This window comes from Vipera ursinii (genome assembly GCF_947247035.1).
Source record: "Vipera ursinii genome assembly, chromosome: 3".
In the NCBI taxonomy this organism is placed as follows: domain Eukaryota; kingdom Metazoa; phylum Chordata; class Lepidosauria; order Squamata; family Viperidae; genus Vipera; species Vipera ursinii.
In genome coordinates this window covers 63,864,185-63,891,199 of record NC_139516.1, presented here as the reverse complement: position 1 = coordinate 63,891,199, position 27,015 = coordinate 63,864,185, and the positions used below count along the sequence as shown (strand labels likewise).

Here is a 27,015-nt window from a genome sequence, read left to right as displayed (position 1 = left end):
GGCTTTTTCTGTAGGATTTGAGAGGAACTATTGCAAAAATGAAGATGACATGAACCAATTTCTTTGGCAATCACAAAAGGTGCACTGCTTGAAGAGGGGATACATGGTTTTTTTAAAAAAGTAAAAAGGTAGAGAACAATCAGGAGCTGATTGCATGTGCCACCTAGGAGCAGACTGCCTATAAATGTAGACTTTGTACAGGAAGTCCTTGACTTAAGACCACAATTGAGGCTAGAGTTCTCGTTGCTAAGTGAAGCGGTTCTTAAGTGAGTCATTCCCAATTTTAACAACCCTTTTTGCCAATGTTGTTAAGAGAATCACTGCAGTGGTTAAGCAAATCATGAGGTCATTAAGCAAATCTGCTTGCCCCCATTGGGAAGGTCACAAAGGGGAATCACATGACCTGCCCCAAATGCTGCAGCCTTCATAAAGACAGGCCATTTGCAAAGTGTCCATATTTTGAATCACGTGATCTTGGTGATGCTGCGACAATTGTTAAGTGCGAAGACCACATTTTTTCAATGCTGCTGCAAGTTTGAATAATCATTAAACCAACAAATATTGATTTATTGAAACATGTAAAAATAAAAGTAAAACCATTAAGACATTCACATATTTTTTCATGAAAACAAATCCTAATTTTTAACAAAAACTAACGAGAAGAGTGGCATTGTTTTACATTTTTGCAAATAACTTCAATGTCTGGCAAATAATTCTGATTTTGTGGACTATTGAGAGGATCTTGGGGAACTCCCTGGGCCAGGGGTAGGCAACCTCGGCTCTTTTATGACTCGTGGACTTCCAACTCCCAGAATTCCTGAGCCGAGGTTGCCTACCCCTGCCCCTGGGCCTTGCCTTAAAATGCACAGAATTCCAGGCAAAGTGCCAAAAGTCAGCAGTGGCTTAAAAGGTATTTCTGCCATACTATTGTATCCTGCTCTTATCCTTCAAATGTGGTGTGGCACAGTCTTAAGAGCTCTGCCAACTGTCTCTGCCCATTCATTAGGGTAACAGGCTGGTCCATTTGGTTTTATTTTGTCTACTAATGAATTTGCTACGTCCAAACGCTGCAAACTCCTGACTTGTTCAGCCCTGCATGCAATATGGCAAATACCCAGTTCCTGCAGATGGTTTGCCTCGTGCCATGATATCATGCCAGGGGACAGAAGAGATGGGGAGACCATTCCAGGCAAGGTGCCAGAAATCAACGCGTGCCTTGAAACAGACCCCCCGCGGTGCTTGTGCCAATGCCCGGCTGCTCTTTCATGCAAGCATGCCAATTCTATTTTCAAGCTTATAGAAATGGTTGATTGCAGAGTGTATTTTCTAAACTCATCTCACAGGGAAAGAGACTGGCTATAGTTATAAGGGACGCGGTGGCTCAGTGGGTTAGGACGCTGAGCTTGTCAATCAGAAGGTCGGCAGTTTGGCAGGTCGAATCCCGAGTGCCGCGTAACAAAGTGAGCGCCTGTTACTCGTCCCAGCTTCTGCCAACCTAGCAGTTCGAAAGCACGTAAAAATGCAAGTAGAAAAATAGGGACCACTACGGTGGGAAGGTAACAGCGTTTCGTGCGCCTTGAAAAATAGGGACCACTATGGTGGGAACGTAACAGCGTTCCGTGCACCTTTGGCGTCTAGTCATGCCAGCCACATGACCACGGAGACGTCCTCGGACAAGCACTGGCTCTTTGGCTTTGAAACGGAGATGAGCACCGGCCCCTCCAGTTGGAAACGACTGGCACGCATGTGCGGGGGAACCTTTACCTTATAGTTAATTATACAGGACAGGTGAAGAGCTATATTCACAGTCGTGCAAACGGAGAAGGATAAGACATCTTTTATAGGGAGGAAACTGTCTGCGAAGAATGTAATGAAGCCTGTATTTTTTTATTTCCCCCCCTCGCCCCCCAAAAACCCACCCCATCCGCAGTTATGGTTACTTAGAAGCAGCTAAATTATTTATGGTAAAGGTCAATTCCTTTCTGTTCCCTTCCCTGGAGCGGACGTTGCAGCCGGGCGGAAAACGCCAAGTTTCTCTTCTTAGCTCGGGCAAAATCGATCCTACCAATAAATCTTTTTGCCCAGTCAACAAACACCCGCTCGTGCCATTCTGATGGATCTGATATCGAAGAAACGCCTGGGGGAAATCTCCCCACGCTCAGAGGCTAGGTTCCATTTGGGTCTTCTCGCAAGGCTTGAGCCTTCCTTCCACGCCAAGCCCGTTTGGCAAATCCGTTCCGAGGGCGCGGACGACGAGAGCCCACTCCTCACGCGAAGCCACGCTCCCGCTCATCCCGCAAGCCCGATCTCCGGGCTGGTTCCTTCCTCGCCCCTTCTACCGGCCCTGGCTCTCTCTCAGCCAATCCCGCCGCTCGGCCCCTGATCCGATCCAAACGGCGCTTTCTCATTAGTTAAACGGTATCCCTCTCCTCACCGCTCAGCCAACCCGAAGGGAGACGCGCGGAGAGCCGGGTGGTGTGGAGAGCGACGGGGAGGTGGCTTGGCCGCGGTCTGATAGATTAGCGCGGGTGGGCGCGATCCGCGGCTTTCGGCGATCCGTTCGGCTACTACGGAGACCTCGCGCGGGGGTGCAGTCCGAGGGGAAAGGCGGAGTCCGGGAATAGACTTTTGAGGGGGTCTTGAGTGGAACGAAACGTGATGGTCGGAAGTGGGCGAGGGAGCATCTTATGAGTGCACTTTGGGGGGTTCCTTGAGCACCGCACATAGCCACGGGCTACGCATTAGTAGCCAGAGAGAGAGAAAGAGAAAGAGAGAGAAAGGAAGGAAGAAAGGAAGGAAGGAAGGAAGGAAGAAAAAAAAAAGAGAAAGCATAGCAGACCACTCTGGAGCTCTTCTTAAAAAAGGCGCGGTTTTTTTGATTACGAGACGCCTCGGTAGGAAGCGGCTTGCAGAAAGGTGGGGGCCCGAGGGGAGGTTGCAGGTTGTTTGGAAGCGGCGACGGTTATGTGAAAAAGGCAGCGAGGTGTGCGTAGAGCCTGGTTGCGATCTTGCAGCCCCCCGGTTAGAGAGGAGAAGCGGAATTGGCCAACTCCCGGAGGAAGCTTTGGTCGTGACGATGGGGCCTCTGCTGTCTCTAGGGCTTGGCCTTCTGCTCTTCTTGCTCTGGGCTCGCTACAGGGGCATCGAATACGTGCTGATCCACCAGCGCTGGATTTTCGTCTGCCTCTTCCTCTTGCCCCTTTCGGTCCTTTTCGACGTTTACTACCAGCTCCGGGCTTGGGTTGTGCAGAAGCTGCACTGTGCTCCTCGGCAGCATGACTTGCGGGTTCGGAACATCCAAAAACAGGTAAAGGACCAGCGGAACTACTTGGGTTGGGTGGGGGGGGAAGTTTTGTTTTGGTTTTTCCCGAATCCAGAAGGTGGTGAAGGGGCCGTTTATTCTGGGATCTTAATGAGCTTTGAGGGTGTTTCTGTATCCCTTTAGCAGGGGTCTTCAAACTTGGCCCTTTTATGACTTGTGGACTTCAACTCCCAGAATTCCTCAGCCAGCAAAGCTGGCTGAGGAATTCTGGGAGTTGAAGTCCACAAGTCATAAAAGGGCCAAGTTTGAAGACCCCTGCCTTTAAGATAGAGAGGGGAAAGACTGCAAGCGTGAGTAACCAGAGTTCCTCTCGCAGTTCCCAATTGCATTGTCTAGCTCAGGGGTCCCCAACCCCGGAACCGGGCCACGGCATGCCAGCAACCGGTCCGCACAAACAAGCAAAGCCCACCCACCCCCAAAAAATCTGTGGGATGCAGGCAGCACACAAAACCACCCACCTTCCGGGTCTGCGGGGAAAACCTCTCTCCACGAAACCTGGTGCCCAAAAGATTGGAGACCTCTGGTCTAACTCATTTGAACTGTTCAGCAAAACCAAAGCTGAGGGGAATTCCCTTCATTCTACCGTTTTCATTTATTTTCATTTTAACTGATCAAAGTTTTTAAAAAACAAACCTGTTAATAAGGAGGATAATCGATCTTTTGTTTGTTTGTTTGTTTGTTGTGCTTTTCTCCATTGGCAGCTCAACCGCAGTTTTACCTATGCAGTGCCTAAGTTGCCATCCTTGAAGCCAGTTCGCTTGTTTGTACTGTGTTATCTAAGCCAAATCTATTTCTTTCTTGACACTGGGTCAGCCTGGTAAATCACACAATGCAACCCTCCCCAGTTAATAACTTTTTTGGGGGGAAATGTAGTAGTTGGTTGAAATTGCAGGGAACAGATGGAATATGTTCACTTGGGGCTGATGTGGAGGATCAAGCAGTCTTTGAGGTTCATGCAACAGATGTCTAGTAAATGATGTCCTTCCAAAAACAACATTCACTTGTGCTTTAGGGCACTCATGAAGTTTCATGTTGCCTATGGCTGCCAGGCTAAGTATATCCATGAGGAAACAGGCAGGTGCTGATGAAATTGATGTACACAGTATTCCCCCTGCTTAGTTATGCCTGTAGTTATTATCTATAATGCCTTGATGAAGATAATAATTTCACATTTGCATTTATAGCAACATTCAGCCGTGCTTTGTCTATTCTGGGATTGGAGGGTTGAATTAGAATTAATTTAGTGTGGCAACTTCTCTTACAAGAGCAGCTGAAGAAACCTTTACCAATGGTCTCTTATGTTGTTTAATGCCTCTTTTTAAAAATTTGGGATGCCAAAGATGATCTAGAACAGACATGTCAAACTTGCGACGTCGCGACGTATCGGAACTTTTTCCCATTGCCGGCAATGGGATGGGCTTGGTTTCTCCGTTTGACACCCCTGATCTAGAATGTTCTGTATGCAGAACACAGACTCTGCCATCTATAGGGACGATGTGTTACTATTAGGCTATAAAATAAGAAAGCTTTTACAAGTTCAAGTCTATTCACAGACTAAAACTGTTATTACAATCTAATATTGAAAATGCCAACAAGTTTTGTTTTAGGGTTTCAGTTCCTTAAAAATTATTCACTGAGATTTATATCAGATATATGCAGGCAGTATAATTATATGCAATAGCTTTACCATGAACAAATATTAAGTAAATTACAAAGAATGACAATTTCCTAAAGCCAGGGGTAGGCAATCTTGGCTCTTTTATGACTCATGGACTTCAACTCCCAGAATTCCTGAGCATAGTTCAACTTCTAGGAGTTGAAGTCCAACCCCAGCCTTAGGCTTAAAAATGCAGTTTGCAGGCTTGCACGAAAGAGCAAATAAGTGTTGACATAATTACTTCAGAGTTGCCTTTCAAGTCATGTGCTGACATTTGGTACATTTTCTGGATTTCTAAAACAAACTCTCTGCATATTGTTGATATTCACCATATAGTGCTTTTGCTATGGTTAGTAAACTAAAACCAGATCAATTATTTTATCTATCAATGAATGAGCAAAGAAAACCAGCAGATTCCTCATACTAATATGACGTCGAGTTTAAAGCAGGGCTTTTCAACCTTTTCACCCATTGTACCACTTTTAAGATAAGGCAATGTCCGAGTACCACCAGTCGCCCAGCAAGGTGTCAAAACATGACCAAAAAAAAAAAAAGGAAAAAAATGATAAAGTACAGGTAGTCCTCGACTTACAACAATTCGCTTAGTGACTGTTCAAAGTTACGACAGCACTGAAATAAGTGACTTATGACCATTTTTCACACTTATAACCATTGCAGCATCCCCAGGGTCATGTGATTTACATTTGGATGCTTGGCAACCGATTCATATTTATGATGGTCTCATTGTTCCAGGGTCATGTGATCACCTTTTGCAACCTGACAAGCAAAGTTAGTGGGGAAACCAGATTCACTGAACCACCATGTTACTAATTTAATCTCCCTCTCTTTCTCTCCCTTTCTCTCTCCCCCTCTCTCTTTCTCCCTCTTTTTCTCTCCCTCCCTTTTTCTCCTCATATCTCTCCCTCTTTCTCTATTTCTCTCTCCATCTCTCTCTTTCTCTCTCTCCCTCCCTTTCTCTCGTCTCTCCCTCTTTTTCTCTCCCTTTTTCTCTCTCCTCTCTCCCTCTTTTTCCCTCTCCTTTCCCTCCCTCTCTCTCTCTCTCCCTCTCTCTCTCCCATTGTCCCTTCCTTTCTTCCTTCCCTCCCTCTTTGTCCTTTCCTCCTTCCCTCCCTCCCTCCCATTGTCATTTCCTTCCTTCCTAATCCGTTTTTACCAAGAAACCTGATGCCCACTTAACTCTTTATGAAGCACCCGAGGAAAGTTGGGGAAGATCTCTCAACGATACTCGGAGGTTGCCAGCTCATTTAATAAGCTTTATTCCAGCAACAGAAACACCTCACATTCGCTCACAGTCGATCCATGCGCGCCAACAATGCTGCTGTGGACTGCGGGGCAGGAAGGCGCCCTTCACACAGGAGGGATGGAAGACACGCCAAAGCACCCTTTCCCCCGCTGCCTTCTGCAGACGCGGCCAGAGTCCCGGGTGGGGGGAGATCCGGGGCTGAGGCGCAACTCACAACCAGTTGCTCTTGGGAGACGGAGGCACAAAGCCGGCCAGACAGGGCTCGGAGCGGTTGACCATCCCGGACCACTGCTGTACTTCCACCTTTCCCAGGGTGGTCCCTGCAGACAGAGCGCAGCGCAGCGCAGCCAAAGCTCGTCCTGGAGCCTCCTGCTGCTGGAAGCCTGCAGTGGCAACATAATGGGGCTTGCAAAAAGCGGGGCGGGCGGCGGCGGTTGCTCACGGCACTGGCCAAGGGCAAGCAGGGCAAGGCCGCTAACTTTTATTTATTTATTTATTTAGATTTCTATACCACCCTATTCCCGAAGGACTCAGGGCAGTTTACAGGGCAGCATAAAATACAATATAAAAGATAATATAAAATAAATTAAATTAATTAAGCCCAACAATTAAAACAATATTTAAAAAGCTAAAACCCCTTCAGTCCAGGCCTGATAGATCAAAAAGCCAGGTTTTCAGGTCCCGGCAAAATGAACGCAGATCGGGGCGGTCCAGAGTTCCACAGGTAAATCATTCCAAAGGGCAGGCGCGCCCACAGAGAACGCTCTTCCCCTGGGAATAACCCGCCGGCATTCCTTAACCGGCGGTATCCTGAGAAGGCCCTCCCTGTGGGAGCGCACGGGACGAAGGGAGCTTGATGCTGGCAGCAGGTGTTCCCTCAGATAACCCGGACCCAAGCCATCAAGGGCTTTATAGGTCATCACCAGCACCTTGAATCTCACCCGAAGGGCAACCGGAAGCCAATGCAGCTCGCGGAGTAGAGGTGTTACATGGGAGTATCGGGAAGCCCCCATCACAACTTGCGCGGCCGCATTCTGCACCAGTTGAAGCCTCCGAGTGGTCCTCAAGGGCAGCCCCATGTAGAGAGCGTTGCAGTAGTCTAAACGGGAGGTCATGAGCGCATGAGTGACTGCGTAGAGCATATCGGTCCAGATAGGGTCGCAACTGGCGCACCAGGTGAACCTGGGCAAAAGCCCCCCTTGTCATGGCTCCTATGTGGTCTTCTAAACTGAGCCGTGAATCCAGGAGGACGCCCAAGTTGTGAGCCCTATCAACAAGGTGTAACACCTCACCCCCCATAGTTAATGATGGACAAAACTGGTTCTCCCGAGATGCCAGTATGCACAGCCACTCAGTCTTGGCAGGATTGAGTCGGAGCCTGTTTCTCTCCATCCAGACCCGAACCGCCTCCAGGTAACGGGAGATCACGTCGAGGGCATCACTGAGTTGGTTCGGGGTGGAAAGAAAAAGTTGGGTATCATCAGCATACTGATGATACCCCACCCCGAAACCACGAATGATCTCACCCAGCGACTTCATATAGATGTTGAACAGGAGGGGAGAGAGGACCGACCCCTGAGGAACTCCACAAACGAGAGGCCTCGGGGTGGACCTCTGCCCTCCCGTCAACACCGACTGCGAACGGCCCAGGAGGTAGGAGGAGAACCACCGTAAAACAGTGCCCCCCACTCCCAACCCCCTGAGATGTCGCAGCAGGATACCATGGTCAATGGTATCAAAAGCCGCTGAGAGATCTAAGAGGACTAGGACAGGAGCAACCCCTGTCCCGAGCCCGCCAGAGATCATTCATCAGCGCGACCAATGCCGTCTCCGTGCTGTACCCGGGCCTGAAACCCGATTGGTACGGGTCCAGATAATCAGTTTCCTCCAGGAACAGAGGAAGCTGATGCGCTACCACACTCTCAACAACCTTCGCCAAAAAGCGGAGGTTGGAGACCGGACGATAGTTATTCAAAATGGCTGGATCCAGGGCAGGCTTCTTGAGAAGGGGTCTCACCACCGCCTCCTTCAAGGCGGCAGAAAGACACCCTCACTCAAAGAGGCAGATATCACTGCCTGGAACCAGCCTCATGTCTCCTCCCGAGCTGAATAAACCAGCCAGGAGGGGCACGGGTCCAATAAACAGGTGGTAGAGCTCAGCCTCCCCATAATCCTGTCCACCTCCTCGGGAGTCACAGGATCAAACTCAGTCCAGATAATACTACTCTCAAGACTGCTCGATTCCTCCCTGTCAGACTCTGCCCAGTCAGAGTCCAAACCGGTCCGAATCTGAGCAATTTTGTCTGCCAGATGCTGGCTGAACTCCTCGGCCCGTCCCTGTAAGGGCTCCTCCCTCACCTCCTGATTAAGGAGGGAACGAGTTACCCTAAACAGGGCGGCCGGGCAATTATCTGCGGACGCGATGAGGGCCGCGAAGTGATTAGACTTCGCCATCCTCATCGCCGCGAGATAAGACCTAATAAAAGATCTTAGTCGCAATCGGTCAGATTCAGATCGGCTGGATCTCCAACAGCTCTCCAGACTCCATCTCCAATGCTTCATCTCCCATAGCTCCACAGAAAACCATGGAGCCCAACGAGATCTGCGCCGGGTCAGGGGTCGCAAGGGTACAACACGGTCAAGTGCCTCGGTGGCAGCCCTCTCCCAAGCCTCCACCAAGGCATCGGCTGGGCTGTGAGTGAGGGAGATAGGTATAGACCCAAGCGCCGTCTGGAACTGTTCTGTATCCATCAGGCACCTGGGGCGGAACCACCTGGTCGGCTCCGCAGCCCAGCAGCGAGCGGTAGCGTATTGGAAGACCAGCCGTAGGAGGCGATGATCGGACCATGACAGGGGGACAATATTTGGCGAGCCCCCTCCCAGATCATCAAACCACTGCCCAGATAGGAAAACCAGGTCGAGAGTGTGACCCCCTCCATGGGTTGGACTCTGAATTATCTGGGTCAGGTCCATGGCCGTCATGGAGGCCATGAACTCCCGAGCTAACTGATCACCCGCCCAGGGATGGTAGGTTGATATCACCCAGAACCATAAGTCTGGGGAATTCAACCACCAGCCCTGAAAGGGTGTCGAGAAGCCCAGGCAGGGCCGTTGCAACACAGCTGGGCGCCAGGTATGTCAGCAACAAGCCGAACTGAACCCCAGAGCCACACCTCAGGAGGAGTGACTCACTCCCACCAATCTGTACAACAGTGGTCTCCCGCGAATATAAGGTCTCCCGTATAACCACCGCCACACCCCCGCCCCTACCCTGAGCCCGTGGCCAGTGTAGCACACAGAAACCTGGAGGGCAAAGATCAGTCAGAGGGACACCTCCCTCTGGGCCCAACCAGGTTTCCGTAATGCATGCCAGATCCGCACGTTCCTCCTCGATCAAATCTCGGACGAGGGGAGCTTTGTTCACCACGGATCTGGCATTGAAATACACCAGTCTAAGCTCAGGGACCCAATCTACCTCACCCCCGGATAAACGGGTAGCAACCGGAGGGTCGGAGCACTCTACCGCTTGAAAACAGCGGGGGCGTGATCCCAGATGTTGGTATGGCCCTCCGTGCAGCCTCCTGCTACCATTCCCAATCGTGGGGATAGGAAACCCCACCCCATATCTGGAAGAACCCGAACCCGCTATCAAGCCCCTGGCTCGGCAATCAACCGGGTGTGTGGGGAGGAATCCGTGCAGCAACCCGGCTACCTGGCCTGCCAGCCGCTCATTGCAGAATGCTCCCCAAAAGCATGACTTGCGAGTTCTGAACATACAAAATCAATTTAGGATGAACAGAACTATTCGGGTTGGGAGGCAGGGAAGAGATTTAAGGTCTAAAATCTGAAAATGGCATTTATTCTGCGATACTGAGTTTGAAGGTCTTTTATCTCTGATCATCTTTTCTGTTAGGAAAAAACACGTTTTGACGAAGGAGGATGGTTTGTTATATTTTTCCCCTTGATGTTTACAGGTGATACATTTGAATTGTGCTTATGTAAACACTCCCAATATATTTTGAAAATATATTGTAATCATGCAGTTAATTTTTTTTTAAAAAAAAATCTTAGATAAATTATAGTGAGTAACATTTCCCCCCCCCCCCGCCCACTCCCTGGAAAAAAAGAGATCTCTCTTAATAACTTGGCCACTACAGTTTTATTGGCTTTGCCTGGAAGGAGAAGAATTAGCAATGCTATATTGCAGATTTTTGTAATAAGAGAGCTTAGTGGGGCTGTGATGTTCAAATGTCATGTGTCTAAACAAGAAAAAAAACCAAGCATAATAAAACAAAGATCATATCATAATCTCTGTTCCTTGGATCTGTATCCTTCTTGAATTCTTTAAATTTGATGGGCGGACTAAGAACTCTGCCGACTTATTCTGCAAGTTCATCTTGAATAATGTGCTGATTTCATTTTATTGTGGGCCCTTCACATCAATGCTATATGCTGGGTCCTGCATATAACATGAAAAAATACCCTTATAATTTGTCTTGTGACATAGGTATGCCAGAGAGGGTGGGGGGATTGTGGCAATGAGCCACAAACATGACTTACCCTGAAATAGTGTGAGAGTAGTCACAGAAGCAGTCAAGAGTGATACATGCCATCCATTGGGGGGGGGTTGAGTTAAAGTGCAATACATGAAACTGTTGTATTGCCTTTGGAAGAGTCTATGGGATTTCTGTTCTTACAAATACATTTTTGTGGAAAGTTAAGCAAAGTGTATAAAAGTGATGGTGAAGACAAGAAGTCAGCAGTGGCCAAGTGGAACATGATAGGAACATCCAGTGCTCCACTTTAAAAAAAACAAAAAAAACCCCTGTCAATTGCATGACATAAAGTGCAACTGGAGAAAGGCAGGCAGGTGGAGGATGCTAAAATGAGCTGGAAATCCACACTGCTATCTTACTGCCCTGCTTTTCTGGGAAATAGGTTTGGGAGACTCGTGTAGCAACTGAAGATGGCATGGTGCTTTCTCTTGCTGTTCCTTCTTTGGACCATCTGAGAAGTACAGTCTGTACTTTCCAAGGTATTTTGACACTGTCCATCTTACATGGATTACTGACTATGTTCATTCCTAAAGAGTTATGATAGTTAGTTTCAGGGGCCATCTGCACGGCAAGTTTAAAAAAAAGGCAAAATTGTGAGGAAGACATTGCAATTAAACTTTTGGTGTGTTAGGCATCTATTAGAGAGCCTGTTGATAGTTCATTAACTAAAGAAGGAAATTATAGCTTATGATATGGTAAAGCTTTAACTTTAACCTTAGGAATATTTACCCAAATATCGTACAGAAACAAAACATTGATTTTTCAATTCTTATTTTTTTCCTCAGATACTCAATATGAGTGAAGCCCATCTATGCAAATGTGCGGTTATTTCTAATAACAAACAATTTATTATTCAGTTTAAGAGTAAGAGTCGCTGTTATTTAAAATGTATGATAATGTATGATAATTTGACAATATTGAAAGTTAATGTGGAACAAATTTATGACATAAGATTCTAGTGCTTTGGAGTCCCTTAGCTCTCATTCTGATCTTATTTTTAACTAATAAACAATGCAGTCCTGTTTAGCTAATAAACAATGCATGTTTAGTTGGCATTCACCAAATATGTTTCTCCTGAAAACTTTATATACTGTAAGGTTGCACTGAAGCTAAGTTTCTTACTTGCAAGCTATTTGCTAACAAATAAAATTGGGAGTAATTTTCTTAATAATACATGAGGTCGATGTCACTTTAATGTTAAGTGGCTGTAGGTCACATTGATTGATAGTGCCACCTCAAAACAGTGCAAAGTTTTAGAATGATTTGGAAGGATGGACAGCTTTGGCACCCCATAAGCTTGATGCCCAAGGCTAATATCTACTTGGCCTTAGCCTCAAGTTGGTCCTGTACAAAGAAGTGACTCTATCTTCTTTTTTCGTAGGTTCGAGAATGGAAAACAGAAGGCCAAAAAACATATATGTGCACAGGCCGTCCTGGCTGGCTTACAATGTCTCTTCGTATTGGGAAGTACAAGAAGACTCTCAAGAACATCACAATCAACTTGATGGATATTTTAGATGTAGACATTGAGCGACAGGTACCTTTGAGATTTTTCCAGATGAAATTGCTTTTAAATTGAGCTCAACAACTAGTCCATGTGGTTGTTGTGGGATTGTCACCACTTCCTTCCAGGATGTTTTTTTCAGCACTGCAATTAATTCCCCCTCTGGACTTCCTGTTGACCTCTGTTATCTAGCTTTATAATAATACTTCTTGAGATGCAACGATGAAACTGTACATGATCCTATTAAGTGTGGTACAATGCTAATTTTCATAAGGGCACTGCTATAGTCAATGGTTTTATTTCTATATCCTTCCTAAATATTCCAAGAATGTTATCTGCCTTTTTAAAATAACAGATATACACTGGATTAACATTTTTCATCAAGCTGACTACTATGATTTCAGGATCCTATTCCTGATCAATCACTTCCAGTTCAGATCCTATTAATGTATTGGTTGTTGTGCAAATGAAGGACCTGTTATGCAGTCTGATGGAATGTTATCTAAGCCATAAAATGTGTTCTGTTGTAGGTTGTCCGGGTGGAACCTTTGGTCTCAATGGGACAATTAACAGCTCACCTGAATCGCATGGGCTGGACTATTCCAGTGGTACCAGAACTTGATGATCTTACAGTAGGTGAGAAGCCTTGGAACATGGAACTCACGACTATCCCTTTTATTAAACTACTCAGTCATAATTTCACATATGAGAATGTTAAGCATAAGAAGTTCCAGGCCAGTATGATTTCCTGTTTTGCTTGTTGTAGGTTCTCTTGTTCTGAAGTACTGTTCTGTAAAGTTTAGCATGTATTTCAGCTCATTCTTGATCATGGTCTCTTGCATAGGTGGTTTGCTCATGGGGACTGGCATTGAATCTTCCTCTCATATCTATGGATTATTTCAGCATATCTGTGTGGCCTGTGAGCTTGTTCTTGCTGATGGCAGCCATGTGAGATGTAGCCCGGTAAGAAATTATATTTCCTTGCCATGATTTAAGAAGTTACAACAGTTCTATTTTGAGTTGCTGCTTAGCATGGTGTGCTTTTTGCAGGAGGAGAACTCTGATCTATTTTATGCAGTGCCTTGGTCTTGTGGCACATTAGGCTTTCTGGTTGCAGCAGAAATAAAAATGATCCCATCTAAAAACTATCTGAAATTACATTATGAACCTGTCAGAGGGCTGAAAAACATCTGCAAGAGATTTGCTGAAGAATCAGAAAAGAAAGAGAATCATTTTGTAGAGGGCATTGTGTATTCTTTGGAAGAGGCTGTCATAATGACTGGGGTTTTGACCGATGAAGCTGAGCAAGAAAAGGTAACCTAACTATTATCCTTGTTAAGTAAAAGGGGGCACAGGAGACAGAATGACAAAACTGTCATATGTTGAAAAAGCAAGTTGTTTCTTCTAAAAACTAGAGAGTCCACTTATACCGTCAGTGTATATTTCTATATTGTAAAGATTATTTCTCCCCCAAGAGCAGTGTTTCTCAAATTTGGCAACGTTAAGATGTGTGGACTTCAGTTCCCAGAATTCCCCAACCACTATGGTTAGCTAAGAAGTCCACACATCCAAGTTTGAAAAACATTGCCCTAAAATTCTTTTTTATTGTTCCATGCAGAATAATAATTCCAAAGACCCCTTAGGGCTGGGGTATTGCTCTATTGTTCTTAAACTGCCTGTGAAATAACTAGATCTAACTTCTCCAGCAAGTCTACATCTATGCTGACAGGGAGACAATAGAAGTGCCTGCCAGAAAAGTTGGAAAAGTCTAAGCTAAACAAATTAAAACGTTCTTAGCTCTCTGCGAATTAAAATTACAATCCCTGCTAAAGACAGTTGAATTACAATATGGGAGGAAAGGCTCAACCAAGGTTGCTTACAAGGAATAGAAGGGTGTCTGGTGTCTGCATTCTTTTGGGCAAGGTACATTTAATGTAACTGTATTGGCATCCATAATAATAATCATTTGTGGAAATTATATACTGCCAATATTAATCCTACAGAAAATGCATTGTATTTTTGGTGCTTTATTTCAATAGTAGTAGAAAGTTGCCTGGTTTTTAAATCAGATCTTCAATTAAACTATAACTTGGTAAGGCTAGATCATTCGGCAAAATTATATTTTTTATTCCTGTTCTTTACATTAAGGTCAATAGAATTGGGGCGTACTACAAGCCATGGTTTTTTAAGCATGTGGAAAATTATTTGAAAGCTAATAGCACAGGAACAGAATATATTCCAGCAAGAGATTATTATCATAGGCATACAAGGAGCATTTTCTGGGAGCTCCAGGTAAGGATCTACTTGTAATTTATTGTACTGTGAATACTTAAGACCAGTCAGCCTATGGATAGCTCCTATTTTAATTGTTAATTCACTCTTTATATCATGCCCATTTGAAGCTTTGAATATCTTTAGTGCCTAATACCCCTCTTTTTCCTCTTCCAAGAGAAAAGGCAAACCTAAATTAGGTGCCATGTGTAACATGTTAGATAGCTGTTTGGTCATTCAAGCCAGTAAATAGTTCACAGCCAAACGGACAACGGGGAAGAATTAGTGTCTGTGATAATGGATTTAATAGTCCTTTTGTAGATAAGGCCTATTATCTTTTCTTAGCATTCTGATTTCATCTAGACCAGGCATGTCAAACTCGTGACATCACATGACGTCGCACGACGTATTGTGACTTTCCCCATTGCTGGCAATGGGGTGGGTGCAGTTTCAGTATGATGCATCTGGCCCGTGGGATGCAGTATGATGCATCAGTTTGACATGCCTGATCTAGACCTATTAATCTAGACCTAATCTGGGGTATCCGTTCCTGAAGATTTTTAAAACAAATGTTGGTATCCTTTTAAAGGGTTGGTCCTTATACCACCCAATTAGCCATTAAAGCTTTTCCTTAAATCTTAATATTCCAATGTAGTATATCTTGACAAATATATAAATCGATAATTGACATTTCTAAGTTTACTCACCAGCATTAGCAGAGTAGCATATAGAAATTAAAAACAGAGGCATAAAACAATAAGCACAAATAGGGGGGAAAAGGGATGGTTTTCCAGATAGAACAAAAAGTGAATTAACAAGGGACTTAACATCTCACCCTGCTCAGTTCCTAAGGAAAGCGCTAGGCCTTCAACCCACATTTAGTCAATAGTGAATTTTTAAAAAATACTGAATAAAGTTGCTGGTATATGTAATTATACTAATTTTAAATCTTCCCTTTTCTTACTATTAGCATTGTTTCCCTTACAGGACATCATCCCATTTGGCAATCATCCAATTTTTCGCTATCTCTTTGGCTGGATGGTTCCTCCTAAAATCTCCCTTTTAAAATTGACTCAAGGCGAAACCATGAGAAAGCTCTATGAGCAGCACCACGTGATACAAGACATGATGATCCCCATGAAGAGCCTTGAACAATGTATTCAAACCTTCCACAGTGTCATTAAAGTAAGACCATCTTTCCTAAATCCAAAACAGATCATTGGAGCAGAAATAAGATTAGTTTCTTATTTAATACGTGAAGAACATTTCTCTAAAACCCAGAAATGTAAAACAAATAAGTAAGTAATGCTTAAGGTAACCCCATGTACCAATGGTAGGATTCAGAAAGGACACAAGGAGCTTCCACAAAACTAATGGAATACTGGACTTCCGGTGGCGACACGATGCCGAAGACAGCCGTTTTCGGGCTGCCCGCTCCGCAGCTGTGTTTTTCCATTGTAAACAGCGCCGATCAGCTGTTTAGATGGATTTGAAGCCCCCTCCTCGGGAGAAGAGGAGGGGGTGAGGCCCCAGGTATGGGTTGAGCTCTCTGGGGCCGCCTGAGCTGAGAGCTTGGGCGGCTGAAGGATGAGCCCCCCCGAAGCCTGGGTTGCTCCGAGCTGCGCAGCGCCTCTGCTCTGGGATTATTGGAGCAGAGCCAGGCGTTAGCAACCACCCCTGCCAAATGGAAATACTTTTGATTATCAAGAAGCAGGCAGAGCGGTACAGGAGGTCAAGGTGAAGTGGACTCTTTATTTTTACTCTCTAGCTCAATGGATTTTATAGCTTCAAAGTGAAAGTGAGTAATAAGTGAAAGTGGGGGAAGATGGCGGCTAAAACTTCTAAAGCTCTTCGGAATGTGGGGTCTTCCCTGGTGCAAGAGACCTCATTGCAAGCTTTGTTTCCTCCTGCATCTCCCCCGGCATTGACGCTTAAGGATTTACAAGACGCTCTTGGAAAGCATGTACAATTGATGTCTGATATGATGGATGAAAAGTTGAAAAAGCTGGAGGAGAAAATGGAGAAATTGGAGAAGAAGATAGAAGAGAAGCTGAGAGCAATGAGGGTGGACATTTTGTCTAAGGTTGAATCCGTAGCTGAATGTGTGCTACAGCTGGATATAAAAGTGGAGGATCTCAGTCAAAAGAACTCTATATTAGAAGCAAAGGTATTAGAAAATGAAAATATAAGGGATAAAATGGACGAAGAATTGAGCCTTGTTCAGTATAATCAGATGCAGTATGCTATTAGAATTAGGGGTTTAAAGGAGAATGGTAAAGAAGATTTAAAGCAGCTGATTTCTGAGGCTCTGGAAGGGGTACTGGGCCAGTCAGCATCTGAAATTAAGGGAAATATGGACAAAGTTTTTCGTGTAAATTCATGGATTGCAAGACAGAAGAAGTTACCCAGAGATGTGGTGGTCTATTTTACAAAGAGAGTAACGAGAGATGAAGTTATTCAAGCTGCTTATGATACTAATTTGGTAGTGGATGAGCAAGAAGTTTTGGTTTTAAAAGAGATCCCTCCGAAGATCCTAAGGAGAAGGAAAGATTTTGCATTTTTGGTACAGGAACTTAAGAAACGTGATATTAAGTTTAGATGGGAGATTCCAGTTGGATTGGTGGCGACGTATGAAGGTAAAAGACATCGTTTGGTTACTGTGGCTCAGGCACGTGATTGTTATAGTAATGTGTTAAAAGCAACCCCCCTATCATTTTTGGAAGCTGCAAAAGGATACGGTGGGGGAAAGCTTCAAGACGTTACAGATAGACAGACAGAGGACAATGGTGTTGGAGGGGATCAAGTCACAGTTTCATCGGTTGCTGCAGGAGGCCAGAAGATGACGCGTGCCGCCCTAAGAAGAGCGAGACGAGAGCAAGAGCAAGATCAGCAGAAAGTTATGGAATCTCCAAAGCGTGCTTACAGTGAAGATGTGAGAGAGGAGCGGTCTAAAGAAGTTTTGGGGGTCATGACAGAGGTGCTCCAAAAGTTTTGGGGCGTTAAGATTGCTGATTAATTTTTAGATTAGAATGTTAATGGAGTAAAATTATTATAGAGGAGAAAGAAGGTTTTTTTCCTTTTTTTCTTTTTGTTAATATTTTACACAATTTAAGATTGCTTGCTAGAAAAGTATATTAGGGTAATGGATTTAAAGTATGTGTTGAACTAAGAATGGGTATGTAAGCTCCTAATTAATAACAAGTTGTCTTAGAGATTGCCTAAATCTTTTTTTATATATATTCTTTGTATTTGAACTTTTATTTGAATTTAAGGATGATTTGGAACTGTGAGACATTTGGTGTGATACATGCAAGAACTATTTTTGATCGTAGTTTAGTTTGGTTGGAGATTATTAAGACTAACAGAGATAGGCGCTTTTGGCGTGTAACTGAGAAATTGTTTGGAAATTAGAGAAAGGTGGGAGAATGTAAATAGCAGGTGAAAGTTTTTTTGTTTTTTTCTTTTCTTTTTTCTTTTTCTTTTTTTTTTGAAATTAATATGAATAAGGACTGGGATTAAGAAAATTTATTTTGAGCAAAGCTTTTTTTCTGTTTTCCTCTTTTTTTTTCTCTACTTTATTTGTAATGTTAATATTGTTTGTATTCATTTTATATGAGCTAGAGAGAGATAGAATTTATAGTTTATTGTTGATAATATAAGGGTGTCTATGTTTGTTTTTTGATTTTATGCCCTGTATTTAGCTCTGGGAAGTCGGGGGGGGGGGAGGGAGTGGGGGGGAGGGATAGGGAGGGTTGGATGGGGGTGGGGGAGGGGGGATTAAAGTTAAAATGTATTGTAAAACTTTTTAAATAAAAAAAACTAATGGAATACTGTAGCAATAGTACTTAGATTTATATGCCTCTTCATTGTGCCTTACAGCCCTCTCTAAGCAGTTTACTGAGTCAGCATAGTGCCCCCAATAATCTGGTCCTCATTTTACCAAACTCAGAAAGATGGAAGGCTTCAACCTTGAGCCGGTGACGATCAAACTCCTGAGAGTGGGCAGAGTTATCCTGCAATACTGCAAGCTAACCATGGCTCCTAGTGCATCTTTTTCCTCTTCTTTTCCCTAGGTTTATCCTCTGTGGCTGTGTCCATTCATCTTGCCTCACAATCCTGGAATGGTTCATCCAAAAGGAGATGAAGAGGAGCTCTATGTAGATGTGGGAGCCTATGGAATGCCCCAGACAAAACACTTTGAAGCCATGGCGTCCACCAGACAATTAGAAAAGTTTGTAAGGAACGTTCACGGGTAAGGATTTAAACACAGGAAAAGAGTTATTTCTAATGGTACAAGAGCTCTCTAGCAATTGGATTCCTAATTACCTATAATTACACCCCATTCTTTTGCTATTCTGTACAGTGAGTAGTTCAATTTTGGCTCTGCAGCACACTTGCTGGGACACCCAACTAAATTGTTTGCTAGAACAAAATCAATTCTGACCATGGGGCTTGCCCTGTTTTGCAAGCAAAGATCATTGTCACCTTCTAATGCAACAACTCTTAAGATCTTTCTCGTTTCCTTTAGTTTTCAGATGTTACATGCAATCTGTGCACAGCAGGTCCAAATGAAGTCAGAGATGCTGAGACAAACTTGTAGATTTACTGGTATATAATAAATATTTAGCATCTATATTTACAGCAGACAAGATAAGTCAGGCACTTCACTATATCATAAGGTAAATTCTCAGGTAAATCAAAGAAGAGCAGCATACAGAGCACAGAAGCAAAAGTGGGGGGGAGGGAAACTCCCCCTTTACACCCAGCAACCAATCATAATGTAGATTGCCTCATGCAGGAGCCCATACTCTCCAGCCAATCAAGTACAACTGTGTTCTGGCCCATTATACAGTTTACTGTTCCAGCTGTTAAATTACATAACAGTCACCTTCTAATGCCACAACTCATAAGATCTTTCTCATTTCCTTTAGTTTCCAGATGTTATATGCAGACTGCTATATGACCCGTGAGGAATTCTGGGAAATGTTTGATGGCTCCCTCTATCACAAACTGAGACAAGAGCTTCAGTGTAACAAGGCTTTTCCTGAAGTATATGATAAAGTCTGCAAAGCTGCAAGACATTAAATCCAACTCGTCCATGAAGCAACTGGGAAAATTGGGGTCTAAATAAAAACTTATCTCTTCTCTTTTCCAAAACCCCCTTGTTTCTACTTCAGACACTCCATTCCAAATGTGAAATATAGAAGAAATACTTCTGCCTTCGTATGAAAAATATAACTGGTAGTATTTGTCTTAAAAAGGTGTATGCTTCTTTATCTTCTTTCTAGGAATTTCCATTTTTGACCACCGTGGTTTAATGATAGCTTAGGTATAGATTGATATATTTAGTAGAAGGAGGAAAAGCAAGTTCTTCAGAACTTTAAAATAGAAGAGTAACCTATTATAGATAAACAAGTGGGAGATGTATGCAAGGTCTGCTGTTACAGATGTACTATAGGCTCTTTCTGAGAGTTGTGCCAAATAAGCCTGCCTTTCTAATGTCACAGTTGCCTATATCAGATAAGTTTCTTTGCCTAGGGTTGAAAAGTCATAATTTGCAATAAAGTCATAATTATAACCTGTCTGAACACTTTGAATACTATGGATTGGAGACTATTTTTTGAATTAGTGCATGTTCTTCACGATTCCCTCTCTTTCTTGTTTTGTTGACATTTTTTCTTTGACAGTTTTCATCAACGTTTTATGTGCTGCAGGAAAAAAAGAGAGATTGTTACAGACATGTCCCCAGGAAGAAGACAATTTAAAAAGTATTTTAACTCTTTGTTTATAAATTACTGCTTTTCTTGCCTTCTCCCTGTGGTCTTCTAGTGATCTGTCTCTTGGATTATGGATGCTGGCTGAACAGTTTTATAATGTATTTCTCCAAAGTGCAAGTTTGTACTTCTGTTTTAATAGTAAAGAGGGCTGTCAGTAATCTGATATAAATAGCAAAGTTTTTATAGTAATTATTGCGTCTACCTATTTTATTCTTATTTTATTCATGAAATTCAATTGAGCCCCAAATTTTTGATGCTAAGCGAGACAGTTGTTAAGTAGCTTTTCCCCATTTTACAACCTTTGTTGGCTACAGTTGTGAATCACTGCACTTGTTAAATTAGTAACATGGTTGTAAAGTGACTTTGCTTCTCAGAAGGTCGCAAAAAGTGATCACATGACCCCGGGACATGGCAACCATCATAAATATGAACTAGTTGCCAAGCATCCAAAGTTTGATCACATGACCCTGGGGATGCTGCAATGGTCATGTGTGTGAAAAATGGTCATAAGTCACTTATTTCAGTGCTGTCGTAACTTTTAAGTCACTAAGCGAATTGTTGTAATTCGAGGACTACCTGTACTTTATCATTTTTTTCCTTTTTTTTTTTTTTTGGTCATGTTTTGACACCTTGCTGGGCGACTGGTGGTACTCGGACATTGCCTTATCCTAAAAGTGGTACAATGGGTGAAAAGGTTGAAACGCCCTGCTTTAAACTCGACGTCATATTAGTATGAGGAATCTGCTGGTTTTCTTTGCTCATTCATTGATAGATAAAATAATTGATCTGGTTTTAGTTTACTAACCATAGCAAAAGCACTATATGGTGAATATCACCAATATGCAGATAATTTGTTTTAGCAATCCAGAAAATGTACCAAATGTCAGCACATGACTTGAAAGGCAACTCTGAAGTAATTATGTCAACACTTATTTGCTCTTTCGTGCAAGCCTGCAAACTGCATTTTTAAGCCTAAGGCAGGGGTAGGCAACCTTGGACTTCAACTCCTAGAAGTTGAACTATGCTCAGGAATTCTGGGAGTTGAAGTCCATGAGTCATAAAAGAGCTGCAACAGTTGTAAGTGTGAAAAACAGTCACATTTTTTCATTGCCTTTGTAACTTTCAATGGTCATTAAATGAATTATTGAAAGTCGAGGACTACCTGTAAATGATGGTGGAGATTTATATGGTAGATGATTAACTATTAATAACATTATATAGAAGAAGTATTCCTCCTCACTCCTCTTTCCATTGTTACTGTTATCATAGGATTTGTCATGGTTTTCTTCTACTGAGATTGTTTAGTGCCTTAAATCACATGAGAAAAACCTGGATTGTTTTAGGCCGCCTTACTTTCAGGAATACGTTAGATGTGAGAAATGGTTTAGAAAACTACTTGGAAGGTGGATCTCTTTAACCTCTTCCTACCTAACACTTAACATTGCTTGTAAAGATAGCGTTGCTGCGAGCTTTCACCTTCAGATAAATACACACTACTGCTATATCAATTTTTATAATTATCTGGATGTTGTTGATAATCGAAACACTTGAAAGAATGCTGCTTGGAATATAATAATAGTATTCTGAGTTTTGTCCCATATTGCGGCCTGGACTTTGGAATACTTCCAACTCTTATTTCGTACTTGAGACAGTTTACACTCAAACTTTTTTGCATATCATTCCTTTGCTTTTTAAGTGGAGTGACAATGGATAAGCTAGAAAAGTATATCCTATGTGAATGTGTTCCTATAGTTTAATATTATAACAAATAGGTCATTGGCTAGCCGTAAGAACAGTTGATTAAACGACTTTAAAGGGTTTTTATTTCAGTTTTGTATATATTTTAATGTCACTATTAACCAAAATTGGATCCAAGGACCAAGATGCACAATTCTAGCAAAGAATTAATTATTTGTAGTTAACACTTTGATGTTATCTATAGTATCTTAACATCTGAACTGTCTATGGAGTTTTAAACAGTTGTTGATATTTAATGGAGAGATTGGTTCAGAGTGAACCAGTAAAAACATTGTAGACCAGAGGTCTCCAAGCCTGGCAACTTTAAGACGTGGACTTCCAACTCCCCGATTCATCAGCTATGCTGGCTGAGGAATTCTGGGAGTTGAAGTCCATAAGTCTTAAAGTTGCCAGGTTTGGAGGCTCCTGTTTTAGACTAGTCCAGAAATAGCTTGTGTCCCTGTTGAAATCTAAGCATCCTTTGAGAGAAAAACTTGCTTATACTTTTCTAGTGCCTTCTCAGGCATCTGAGAACCATTCCCATATGCTGGAACCAGTAAAACATCTGCATAACAACACCAGAGCATCAGGCATAAGTTGAATGCAGAAGCAAATCAGAAATGAGACTGGACTCAATATTTGTGTATAATTTTTGTAATGCATCTCAGGTTGTAAACAGTAAGATGAGTACAATGTACCTTGGTATTCATCATTAATTGGTTCTCGGAGGTGTGATGAGTACTATAAACCCTGAGTATCAAACAAATTTTAAGGAAGAATGTGAGTCACAAGGCAGCTGACACTGACAAGTTCTAGCTTGTGCGTTGAGTATCAAAGGATGAGTACTGGGGGAAAAAATTCACATCTAAAGGTATTGAGTATCAAATTTGAAAGCAGTTGAGTACCAAAGTACCACTGTATTTGCAAGTTTGATTTTTGTTGCAACAATCCTAGCACACTATTCCAATCTTGCAGATAAATATAACGGCATCGGTATACTTTGTTTTGCAGTTGTTAGTGATGTTGTATTGCTGCAGTTGGGCCGAACTTGTTCTTTCTTACAATTACAGCTTTGGTGTGCCTGAATAAAATTGTGCTGACAGCATTTTTCCTTTATTATACATCTAATGCCGGTATTATAAGTCATTTGGTGCAATGGGATTCATAGGTATGTCATAGATCTGCTGTCCTTGCTGCTAGTTAATGTTTAAATTAAAAACAGTTGATTTCTTATCCTTGGTAAAAAAATACCTATTGATTTAAGGTACAATCCTAGACAAAAATATGTAAGATTAGGATTGTCATCACTAATCATTTGTGCTGGTAGAAATACTAATTAGTGGACTTTCTCTGGCTATCACCATTTTACTCCATTATTTTCAAGTTTGGATTCTCAAAAAAATAATAATAATAAATACATTGAGAGTAGGAATGTTCCTAAGTGAGACAGTGGTTAAGTGAACTGACCCATTTTATCACCTTTCTTGCCAGAGTTGGTAAGTGAATCACTATAGTTGCTAAGTTACTATCACAGTTGTTAAGTGAATCTGGCTTTCCCATTGACTGCTCAGAAGCTCAGAAAAATGATAAATATGAATCAGTTGTCAAGTGTCTTAGATCACGTGACCACGGGGATGCTGCAACAGTCAATAAGTGAAAAACAGTTCTAAGTCACTTTTTTCAGTGCTGTTGTAACTTTGCTTATTAAACGAGCTGTTGTAAAGGACCATCTGTATTACTTAATCCTTTAAGTGTCTGTGTTAAATGACAAAGTATCGCTGATACGATTCAGTATTAAGTTCCAGAGCTGTGTTGTTCAATCTTAGCAACTTTAAGATGTGTGGACTTCAGTTCCCAGAATTCTGCAGCTAGCAAGCTCCAGAGAAAAACACGAGAACATAGGAGGGGTACATTCAAAAAGTACAAACGTTTATTGGGGATTAATGTTTCTAGTATAATTGTCTATGCTAATATAAACTCTCCTGAACCACTTTATAGTTATCACCCCTGTGACCATGAAAAACCCAGTTTCGCTTTGACTATTTGACAGTTTTCACCATGACTATTTGAGGAGGGTGTGTGTGCAATAGAATAAAGCAAAGGTACGGCAGCAGTAAAAACAACATGAATGTCTAGAGCACAGGCGTCAAACTCGTCGCGTCAAGTGACCTGTTGCGACATATCGCAAGTTTTTTCACATTGCCGGAACGGGTGGTCACGGCGTCCAGATGATGCAACCAGCCTATGGTCTAGACTAGAGGTTATAAGTGAGGAAACAGCTTGTGGCTGTTACTATTAGAACACAAGCATTTTTATGGCCTTAGATCAGCCAAAATATAACCCTATTCTTGCGGTCCCATCTTCAGCCAAGACATCCTCTCTGTCAGGAGAGGTTTCGATTTGTTTCTGATGTGTGCATTTGAGTATAGCACTGGCATTAGTTCACACCAGTCATTGCACAGATCGCTCAGATGAAGTCCTTGAATCTTTAATCCATGTTTATCATCCTTTGTCTTTTTTTCTCAAATGAGGATCATTCCAGGCAAAAACGAGAGCTAAATTCCATAAAGGTAACTGGGTTTTGGTTTTTTTGCCAATTATTCCTTGAGGCTCTGGGAGAGAACTTCAGCCAAGGTGGCACTCGTCAGCCTTGGAGCAGTGGGCTAATGCCTCCTTAAGTAACACCAGCTGCCTGCAATTAGTGCAGGTTCGCATCCCACCAGGCTCAAGGTTGACTCAGCCTTCCATCCTTCCGAGGTAGGTAAAATGAGGACCCAGATTGTTGGGGGCAATAAGCTGACTTTGTAATAATGCCGCTTGGGGGGGGAACCCTAATAAGCAGGCATATACATAGAATGAAGGCTATTGCTAAGCACATTGATTTGTGCTTTAAATTGTAAGCCGCCCTGAGTCTTCGGAGAAGGGCGGGATATAAATGGGATTTTTAAAAAAATCTGCTCAAACTCCAGTTGTGAACATCCATAGAAGGCTTTTATCTATTTACACATATGATTGAATGATTGATACACCACCGGGTTTCCCCCTGCCTATCGCCCGCCCAAAGCAAAACTGCCTTTGCTGCTCTTCAGCTAGGAGTCAAGCTCACTTTCTTAAACTTAACCGTTCGTAGATGTAGGAGCAAATCTGATCTCGGACTGGACCAGCCCTTGTGTGCCAAAGGAGCTAAGATTGCCTGCCTTCCCCATTTTAAAGTGGAGGTGGAGGAAACTAGCTTCTTTTTATGTAAATACGGTTTAAGTGCTGTTCATGATCACTGTTCAATGGGTATGAACTGATAAAAGTCAAGATACGGTACACCTTGCTATGATCCACCCACTGGGGTAGACATACTGCGTATAACATTAATATGTGCATTATTTTTAAATGGAAAAGTAATATGGGAGTGAAAAACTCCACTGGATGCAGCCCTTGAGTCGATCTTCTTTTCCTCCATAAATCCATTTTAATTTTTGAAAGCTACAGATTATTCTTGTTAGTTGCAAAGTCGTGTCCAACCCATCGCGACCCTATGGACGACGTTCCTCCAGGCCTTCCTGTCCTCTACCATCTTCTGGAGTCCATTTAAGCTCACTCCTACTGCTTCAGTGACTCCATCCAGCCACCTCATTCTCTGTCGTCCCCTTCTTCTCTTGCTCTCAATCTTTCCCAGCATTAGGCTCCAGTGAGTCCTTCCTTCTCATTAGGTGGCCAAAATATTTGAGTTTCAACTTCAGGATCTGGCCTTCTAAAGAGCAGTCAGGGTTGATCTCCTCTAGGAATGACTGGTTTGAATGCCTTGCAGTCCAAGGGACTCGCAGGAGTCTTCTCCAACACCATAGTTCAAAGGCCTCAATTCTTTGGCACTCAGCCTTTCTTATGGTCCAACTTTCACAGCCATACATTGCAACTGGGAACATGGCCTTGACTATATGCACTTTTGTTGGCAGGATGATGTCTCTGCTTTTTAGTATGCTGTCTAAATTTGCCATGGCTTTCCTCCCCAGGAGCAAGCGTCTTAATTTCTTGGCTGCAGTCCCCATCTGCGGTAATCTTGGAGCCCAGGAAAATAAAATCTGTCACTACCTCCATTTGTTCCCCATCTGTTTGCCAGGAATTGAGAGGGCCAGATGCCACAATCTTGGTTTTCTTAATGTTAAGTTTCAAGCCAACGTTTGCACTCTCCTTCTTCACCTGCATCAAGAGGCTCTTTAGTTCCTCCTCACTTTCTGCCATTAGAGTGGTATCTGCATATCTTAGGTTGTTGGTGTTTCTCCCGGCAATCTTAATTCCAACTTTTGATTCATCTAGCCCTGCCTTTCTCATGATGTGCTCTGTGTATAAGTTAAATAGGCAGGGCGGCAGTATACAGCCTTGCCGGACTCCTTTCCCAATTTTGAACCAATCATTGGTTCCGTGTCGAGTTCTCACTGTTGCTTCTTGACCCGCATATAGGTTTCTCAAGAGACAAATAAGATGGTCTGGTACTCCCATCTCTTTAAGAACTTGCCACAATTTGTTGTGATCTACACAATCAAAGGCTTTAGCATAGTCAATGAAGCAGAAATAGATGTTTTTCTGGAACTCCCTAGCTTTCTCCATGATCCAGCGTATGTTGGCAATTTGATCTCTAGTTCCTCTGCCTCTTCGAAAAGATTCTAATAAGACCCTATTGTTATAAATCAAAACATTGGACTGCAGTAGTTTCCTTACTGCATTACAAACTCTCTTCTACCAGAATCCAATTTTTTTAAAAAAAAACTGATACAACTGTGGACTGTGAGAATTAGGATCAGGGAAATTATAGCCCCCCCACCCTTTTAATTCAATAAAGGAAAACATTTTACAAGTGGCTGCTAAATGAATAGCAAGCATTTAAGTTTCTAGCCATTTTAATACAGTATTGACATAATTATGGCAGCAAACTGAT

The 27,015-nt window shown here is 42.9% G+C and overlaps 1 protein-coding gene across 2 annotated transcripts; it reads left to right on the top strand.

Annotated features, from left to right (window-relative positions):
- The first annotated feature begins 2,555 nt into the window (after positions 1 to 2,555).
- Positions 2,556 to 20,843, top strand: DHCR24 (24-dehydrocholesterol reductase). 2 transcript variants are annotated; one of them, XR_014491988.1, is made up of 10 exons: positions 2,556 to 3,307; positions 12,181 to 12,336; positions 12,834 to 12,939; positions 13,148 to 13,266; positions 13,354 to 13,617; positions 14,452 to 14,595; positions 15,562 to 15,759; positions 18,648 to 18,826; positions 19,103 to 19,253; positions 19,506 to 19,692. XR_014491988.1 is itself a non-coding variant. In XM_083358476.1 (9 exons), the coding sequence occupies exons 1-9, from the start codon at positions 3,077 to 3,079 to the stop codon at positions 19,657 to 19,659; spliced, it is 1,551 nt and encodes a 516-aa protein (XP_083214602.1). In that variant the 5' UTR covers positions 2,556 to 3,076; the 3' UTR covers positions 19,660 to 20,843. The 2 variants fall into 2 exon arrangements, 1 of the variants encoding a protein (XP_083214602.1); XM_083358476.1 differs by lacking the exon at positions 19,103 to 19,253 and having other exon boundaries at positions 19,506 to 20,843.
- The last annotated feature ends 6,172 nt before the right edge of the window (positions 20,844 to 27,015 follow it).